We start from the raw sequence: 8,946 nt of genomic DNA, 5'->3' as shown, positions 1-8,946 counted from the left end.
AATTGGTTTAAAGATGAAGATTTGAATCAGAGGGAGCTTGATCAGTTCAAGACTGGATTAGGCCTGTTAACGAGCTTAGGCTTGGGCTCGGCTCGTTTCACAGATTCTCAGGCTTGTGCTCGGGCTCGGGCTTGGTACCGAGCTTTGTATTGGGCTCGAGCTCGGGCTTGCTTGGCAAAGCAAAGGCTCGGGCTTGAGCTCGGCTCGTTAAAGAAGTTCACACAAAATGCACATCCATATATAGAATGCAGTAAACTATGAAGAAGAAGAAGATGGAGAAGACAAGGAACCACGTTCAACGAAACTCCATATATAACTTAAAAAAAAGAAAAAAAGAAAGGAAACCTAGTTTTGGGAGAAGAGATGAACCTCGGGGCAGCGGATCGAGCTCCTCTTCTTCAGGCTCACACCACTGTCCCTGTAGGAGAAGAAGTCCAAGATTTAATCTAGCGATGTTGAAACCCTCTAAAACTGGAAGAAATAGAGAAGAAGAGGTTATGGGGTCATTAACTGAGAGGGATCAGTTCAGATAAGATGGGGACGAAGAGGAACAAGACAGGAATGGCTTAAATAGGGAGCGATGGAGATCATTGTGGCGTAAATGCAGCAGATCGGAGAAGATAGGATAGAGGAGGAGAGAAATTGCAGCAGATAGGGTTGGTGGAGAGAAGGATTAATGCAAGGAAGAGGGCGTCGTGGCTCGAGGACAGGGTTGCAGGAGAGACAGAGGGCGATTTCTGTCTTTTCTCCCAGATCGGGCCGCCGACACCACCTTCTCCCCACCCTAACGCAGAGCAGGACAACGTCGATCGCAAGAGCGACCTTCATCCAGATCCGTATCCGCCCCTTGTTAGTGTCGAACATGTAGTTGGCGGAGGGGAGAGGAGAGGAGGGCCTTGGGTTGGAGAGAAGGAGAGGAGAGGAGGGCCTTCACAGCAGAGTACCAGCCGCTGGAGCTTTTAAAGCCTAGGCTGGGGATGATGGTTAGGATTTTGGAGCATGGGCGCGATCTCGACTGTCGGATCCTGAAGCTGCCCCTTGGTCGTCGGTGAGCATTGTTAAGTCATGAGCTCAGTTTAGGCTTGTGAGTTGCTCGAGCTTGAGCTCGGGCTCAGGTTCGGATTTAAACGGGCCTCATTTTGGGGTTGGGCTCGAGCCCGTTTGACTAACGACTCGAGCTCGAGTTGAGCCCGAGCCAAGTCCGAGCAACTCGGCTCGTTAACAAGCCTAGACTGGATCAAGTTTGGAAGACTTAGAGCATAGCAAAATTGATCAGTTTAAAAATCAACATTGGAGCATAAGGAACTTGTTCAAATGGATGCGGTATCAAGTTTAGAAGATATTTGTTTGAAAGATTTGCAGGAGGATTTCATGGGAGGTGTAGAGATTATAGTTTCCTTCCATGAAACTATCTTTGAGAAATCTTACGGGTCACCATTGGGTCGAGATTGCCCCCGGGCACATCATCCCCTGCTTGCGATGATGGCGTCCGGTGCTCGACAGGTATGTGGATGTTGATTTATTGGAGTCGTGGCTCGAAGCCCACTGATTGGATACTAGAGCATCCTATTTCAATGGTTTTTGTGCTACAATGGAGAATTGACTACACAGAGAGGAAGCTATTGGTGCTGATGGTGCTCTTAGTACTGGCATCGTTGTTGTCCGTGTCCTCAAGAGGCTTCTCCAATTTGCATAGATCGAGGGTGTTTTCATGTCATCTCGTAGTTCCCTCAGGGTCCTCCGGAACTTCATCATGGCTACTTTTGAGTGTCTCATGAAGACATATGGATTCGTGATACAGGACGCCACGGAGCATGTTATTAAGCCCATCATTTGTGAGCAATACCTCGATGAAAAGGCCACCTTCAACCTCAACCCATCTAGCTGTTTTGTTATTCGAGGGTCTAATGGGGAAGCAAAGCTTATGGCCACACTGATTATTGTTGATTGTTATGGTGGCTGAGGAGCCAATGGTGATGGTGCTTTCTCTAACAAGGGTCCACCACCGCAACAGCTGGCGCTCTAGCAAGCATCAATTGCAGCAAGCAACTTGATGTTCGCGGGCGTAACTAGATGTTCTATGAGAATCTCGATATAGTAATCATGGAGCTTGTGCTGAAGAGAAGTTTAGAGAACATCAAATGTCTTCGACATATGCATCGAAGAGTACGAGCCGATGAAAGAATTATTTTTTGAGCTAATAAAAAAGTTTTGCTATTCAATTATTAGTTTGATAAAATATTACATATTATTGTTACTGTGACGATATTGGCAATAGTTGCTATGGCATGGCTGCTGTGGTGTTTCATGACATTGACAAGTTCAATGTTGCTAGCATAGACTTCGCAATAAAGAAGAGTGTTGAGATTTATTGTCAACTCCTAATCCTATTAGAATTTATCATCAAGCCTTATTTTTTAATGGATATTGGTTTTTGAATTTGGATAGGAATCAAGTATTCTACCCGTATGATCTCTATTTAAAAGAACTTTTGAGGTCTCCTTAAGTTTGTGGCGTGAGAAAATAAGGAAAAAGAGAGTGTGAGTTGTCCTTACTGATAAGACGTGAAAGAGAGCGTGGCTCAATTTTTAATAAATATTTTCTCTTTCTTAATTATTTTTTCTTCCAACATCTTTTTTCTATTTTTTGTTTGGTATTTGCTCCGGGTTGGCAGCTTGATCTACTCCACCTAACATGCCATTCTATATCTCCATCTTTTATGTTAAAAAAAATCTTATGTTTAAAAGGAATTTATTTTTTCTAAAAATTTGAAAAATTTATAAATTTATAAAAGATGAACTTAAACGAGTAACACCAAAACGAGTTATGCTTATGATTTTCCCACATTTCTTGAGGCCAATATAATAGAGCTTAGAAAAAAAAATGTAAGCCGGCCATGTAGTGTGGTCATTGTATATGTTTTCGCATGGTTACTCAATTGACACGACAATTCTGTTCTCTCTTCCATAAAAAAAAAAGTCGGTCGGCAATTCTGTTCTCTCTTCCGTCATTTCCCTTTTTCTTTTTTATGAAAAGTGGGCCCCACTCATTAGTGGTATCTCTGGCTTCAACCGCTCAAATTCCACAGCCACCACCGGTCTCTTTTTTTTTTTCCGCTAAGCACCGGTCTCTTCTCTAGAGTCCTTTTCTTTTCTTTTCCCCATAATTTCGTCTTCACATCAAGAAAATCTAATTTTCTATATTTTAATGACCCAAACATGATATGTTCGAGTGTTTCTAACGTGACATAAAGTGTGCAGCATTTTAAAAAAAAAAAAATTAGTGCGGAGAGATCTAGGTCGTCCAATTAATCGTTGGTCCATCTCCACCATTCCAACATATTCACCGTGATTTCAGTGGGTCTAACGGATCGACGACCAGTGCCTTAGTCGGTGTAGCCCATCATAACACGTCTCTTTCGCGATTTCACGGTCGTGGATTGCGACTCGCCACCAATTCCCGTGCCTATCTTCATTTCCCCTCTTCAAAATACCCTTCGCTGCTGCTAGCAAAACTACTAACTCATCCTCCACCCTGCTATCTTCCAAGGTCTCAATTTTCTTGGTTTGAGTCACCACCATCGCCTTCTCCTCCCTTCCTCTCTTACCTCTCTAATTCCCATCTCAATTCCAATCCGGAGTAGATAGGATAAGTAGATAAGATGTCGGGCAAGGACTGCGGCAACCACGGCGGGTACTGGCCATGTAAGCGGCACAAGGTGTTCCGCCGCCTGTTTGCCTGCTTCCTGTGCCTCATCATCGTGGTGCTCTTCGCGATCCTGGTCATCTGGCTGGTCCTCCGTCCGTCGAAGCCCAGGTTCAACCTCCAGGACGCCACCGTCACCAACTTCAACCTCGCGGCTCCCAATTTACTCTCCTTCACCGTCCAGATCACCATCGGCTCCCGCAACCCCAACGACCGCATCGGCATCTACTATGACCGCCTCGACGTCTACGCCGACTACAAGGGCCAGCAGATCACCGCCGCCACCGCCCTTCCCACCGGCTACCAGGGCCACGACGACTTCAGCGTCTGGTCCCCCTACCTCTACGGCAACAACGTCCCCCTCGCCCAGTACCTCGCCGTCGCCGTCGACCAGGACGAGTCCGCCGGATTCATACTCATCTATTTCAAGATCGACGGCAGGCTCCGGTGGAAGGTCGGCACCTGGATCTCCGGCAACTACCACATCGACGTCAACTGCCCCGCCTTCTTCACCGTCAACTCCACCAAGGAATTCCAGTTCCAGAAGACCACCTCCTGCAGCGTCGACGTCTGACGGCGACGGACACCTTCTTGTCTCCACCTCCTCTTCATATCTCCTCCAGCGATCGCATCCAAATTAGTCAGTGTTCTTGACGTCGGTCTGGTGTAACCCGGGGTAAAAATTAAGCAATATAGCCATGCAAGTAAAAATTAATTAATATAGGGAGGGATAATAAATACATTCTAGCTACAAGGAATATATAGCGGGTACTGTTCGTATGTCTGACCACAGCCGTTGGGCGTATTGATGGATCGATCCAGGATGGAGCTAAGATGACATCATGATCTTCTTGTCCTGACGTCATGATCTTCTTGTCCTCTGCACTCGTGGTCTTTTTATTTATTGTAATTAATGGGATTTGATTTCAATACACCGTGATAGACCGTTGCTCCTTTTCTTCGGTAATAAAATTTATGAAATACTTTGATCGGTTACTTTGTTAGTAGATGAATGTTCTAACTTTTTATAAGTTACAATTTGAGGGCTAAAGTTTTTATTGGTGGGTACATGATAATTCAACCTTTGTATCTATTATTTAAATGAATAAAAAATATTATTTGTACATTACTATTATAATAGTTGTTATTAGTCATCGAAACAAATTAAAATACATGATACCAATATTGAAGATCTGTTGGATTTTTTTTTTGTCTCCTTCTAAAATTTTAGACTGATTCAGTCTAAATTTATGTTTGAGTATTTATAAATACAAATTTAGTTTAGCCTGTAATATTATAATTTGTTAGTTATAGTGATCTAACCTATAAAAGTTTATAAAAATTTTAGTTTAAATATGAAAACAAGTGCTTGAGCCCATGAAAAATATCCACCAGTAAACTTTTGCCAAAAAATAGTCTACTTTTTGGTGATTCAACCGGTTTTGTTTATGTGAGATTACTATGAGCAGTTGATGTATCGGGTGGGTGGGTGGGGGCAAAGGTGGCTCACCCACTCACCTATGAATAATTTAATGTTTTATGGGTTTGGGGGACTCACCAGGATATCTCTTGGTTTGTGTCTTGGTTTCTGTCTCTTTCGCTTGCGCCTTCTGGTCAACAAATAAGAAGTTTGTGCGAGGGGGAGAGTAGGTAGGAGTCCCTAACATGAAATAGGGATTTCGTAGAATGACAGAATGCTCTTATTATTTCTGACTTCATGGGCAAATTAGCCTCTATCTTGCATCCAAAAAAAAACAAAAAACAAACTAATTGATTCATACATACATACATACATGCATGCATGTATATATATATATATAATATACTCTGCCTAATCGGAAATTACTTTTAAGATATTTTAGGCTAAACTAAATTCTATCGTGCAAAGCTTAATAGAAAGAATTTTTTTTTTAAAACACGAGCATTCAAGCAGTTATCATTGGTTGTTTTAAAAATATTTTTTTCATATTCCGATTTTCACATTAAAAACGCATATTGGACAGGGTGATGATGTCTTGTGTAATCTCTCTCTCTCTCTCTCTCTCTCTCTCTCTCTATATATATATATAATATTTATATGCACCATATACTGTTAAGGATGCCGAACAACCAGAGTTATATATAATAGGAATGAAGGTTAAGCATAGATGGCTTACGCATGAGAGCAATGTCCTTTAGATGCTCGAAAACTAAAATTAGGTCAATAGGCATATCTATTTAGTATAATTAATATACATGAGCAACACCCGTGTCTAACAGTGTATTGCAGTCTTGTGCGACAAATGCCCCACCGGGGTGCAAATTTGGGGAGGGGGCAGTGGGGGTTGTCGATGGAGACCGATACCCTGCAAATGTCATACAAAATCAACAAAGTATAAATTTGAGATATAAAACATAAATTTAATAACTAATTAGGTATTAGGTTTAGTTTCAAAATTAGACTCGAAACTTTCCTGCGTCGTGTTTGGATTCTAAATTATAAAATGATCAAGTAGAGAGTATCTTGTTTCATCATATTTATATCCTGTTTTATGTGGTTATGGTTAGTACCTGCCACTAGAAAATTACTAATTTTATAATACATAAGTTGCAATTTATTATTTATATTAAGATTAACTATGGTAGGAATTTTTCTTTTTCACATCTTTTATTTGGTGGATGTTTAAGTAACAAAAGTAAAACTTGAATCAATGCATTTTTCGGGATATAATTTACTACAATTTTCCATAGTTCATAAGATGCTATATACTGAATAAATTTTAGGTACTTGTATAGGGCAAAGGAACCTAAATAATACCTTTCAGGTAGTTTTTTCGGATGAGATTCTAAACTGTAACAAATAGTATCAGAACGGATCCGGACCATGACCCCTATCACACGGGTACATAAGGGCTAACCATCGGTTGATCGTGGTGCTTGAGATTAGATTTGAATAGATTTACACCCTTAGCATTGCGAGAATGTTGAGGTTTAAACAAAGGAAGAATATGAGAATATATGCAAGCATGTATTTAGTTCTATATCGATTATGCACTAGATAGATTTTAGGTACTTGTACAGGATCAAAAAATTCTAAATAACATCTTTCTACTAGTGAGATTCTAGATTATGGCATCTTAAAAAGTTAAGTACTTACGACCATGCCATAGGTTGGCTTAAACTTTTCATTTTTTAAGATACGAGCACAATAGCCCAAGTTTTGGTTTCCCATGGGCGTGCTTTAGAAAATCCGACATTTTCTCTCAACCATAGGGACTTCGAAGTACACCAGTAGCTGCATAGCTTTTGATAAAACGGAAGATCGTACATTTTAATATGAATATGTCCTATAAAATTAGAAAATAAAATATTACAAAGACCGCATGGTGCGGTGGGAGAGAATTCTTTGAAGTAAAGAATTCGTAGGATTACGCCAGCCAATTGTCACGGTAAGTTACCATAGTTGAATCCAAGATTTTGCTGGTGAGAGGGGCTTTGGTTGAGAGTGAGAGAGAGAGTAGAGCATTCAGGCAAAACATAAGGTATAAACTAGGGAAGGGAAACGGAGAACAGAAGTATAAAACAAACTAGCGGTCTACGAAGTGGGCCACTAATATGACTTAATGGTCCACAAGGCAGCTAGATGTAGTGGGAGCATGAAGATGAAGGACACGTTAGAGTTAGGGTGGCAATAATTATGATCCAGCCGGTCAATTTGATCTGCGAATGATCCTCTTTAAAAAGCTTTGGGTATGATATAAACAGATTTAGGTCGTAAATGGGTCATCCTATCTAAACATGTTTATTAAATAAATTGGATTCAGGTTTAAATCTGTAACCCATTTAATCTATTTAATAATTTAGGTCGGATTATGACCCGACCTGTTTAATCTATTTGAAACCCGTTTAACCTATTTCTAAATTGGTTAACCTGACCCACTTAATCTATTTAATCTATTTAAATCTATTTAATCTATTAAAAATCCATCTAACTTATTTAACTTATTTAATAAATGAGTTATGTGGGTCAGGTCGGATTACTTATTTAATAAATAGGTCGCATTCAAATTTAAAATTTTGATATATTTAATAAATAGGTCAGTTTGGATTGATGAATATTTGATTTGACCCGCATCCAACCTCATCCATATCTAATCTAACCCAATTGCCACCTCTATGTTGGAGTCATCTGCCATGTAAACAAATCATCCTCTCCAAATCAAAATATAAACAATCATTTGATATTCTGTTTCCATGGGTAGGTCACGTTGATTTTGCAACATCTATGCGCTGCGAGAGGGCCTGGAAAGAAATTTGTTATGGATAATTTAAGCGCATTGCTATTGACCAGCACTTTGGCCGGTCTGATGCACTTCACTGCTCCAAGAGGAAGGTACAATGGGAATTCATATATCCGTCCTTATACTTAAAATTGATTTCTTGTGAATGAAGAGGAACATGTAAAAATTCTTGCTCATTTGCATGATAAATTTGAGACATATTTACATGATCAGTTGTCACTCCGTAAGAATCTTTTGTATGATTGATAAGTTCCAGCATGCTTTGATTTGGCCAAAAATAGGGTGGCAGTTGGGTCTGTTCGGACAAGATACAGATCAGGTTAGATATAGAATAAATCAAAAATCCGTCCACCGAAACATAACCTATTTATTTAAATGGTCAAAAGATAAGATCCAAATCTGACCATTTAATAAAATGAAGTAATCCAACCCGGTCTAGTGATCTGAAACAAGTCAAATGGGTTAAACGCTTGCCATCCCCAATCAAAATGGGTGTGTGATAAAAGAGGCCCATAAATAATGGACCACATAATATAGATTAGGCCTCACCAAATATTGTTAATCTCTCAAATCTCTCAACATCTTGCTGATGGCTGAATTTAAACTGAGGTCATTTAGTATAATAATAAAAAGAATTAATAGCTTGATCATCTCGTACTTGGGCTGGAAACGAACCCGTGCTGGCTTGAGACCCATCAAGTCCTCTCTGTTGAAGTTTATCTTCTACAAGGATTCGAACTTACATAGGTAGTCAAGGAAAGAGAGTTATTTCCTGAGATAGAGGCACCTTCAAGATGTTTATTGCACAAGACGCCGAGCAACAAGGAAGGTTGAGAAAAAGATACTGAGATCGAACCGAGAATTTTAAATCTGTGCACGATCGCCAGCTTATGCTATCAGGCTCTTTGGGAAAGGTTGAAACTATTGAATTGTGTGAAGAGGTGGAGGAACGACTGGAATA

At 40.2% G+C, this 8,946-nt stretch overlaps 1 protein-coding gene across 1 annotated transcript; it reads left to right on the top strand.

The window, feature by feature from the left end:
• The first annotated feature begins 3,499 nt into the window (after positions 1-3,499).
• Positions 3,500-4,701, top strand: LOC103724082 (NDR1/HIN1-like protein 1). Its single transcript, XM_008815237.4, has one exon. It carries the CDS (start codon positions 3,662-3,664, stop codon positions 4,277-4,279), a length of 618 nt encoding a protein of 205 aa, XP_008813459.1. The 5' UTR covers positions 3,500-3,661; the 3' UTR covers positions 4,280-4,701.
• Positions 4,702-8,946: the final 4,245 nt, after the last annotated feature.

Source organism: Phoenix dactylifera, unplaced genomic scaffold, assembly GCF_009389715.1.
Source record: "Phoenix dactylifera cultivar Barhee BC4 unplaced genomic scaffold, palm_55x_up_171113_PBpolish2nd_filt_p 001615F, whole genome shotgun sequence".
NCBI classification, from domain to species: Eukaryota; Viridiplantae; Streptophyta; class Magnoliopsida; order Arecales; family Arecaceae; genus Phoenix; species Phoenix dactylifera.
The sequence above is the reverse complement of the archived record's forward strand: the minus strand, read 5'-3'. Positions and strand labels throughout refer to the sequence as shown.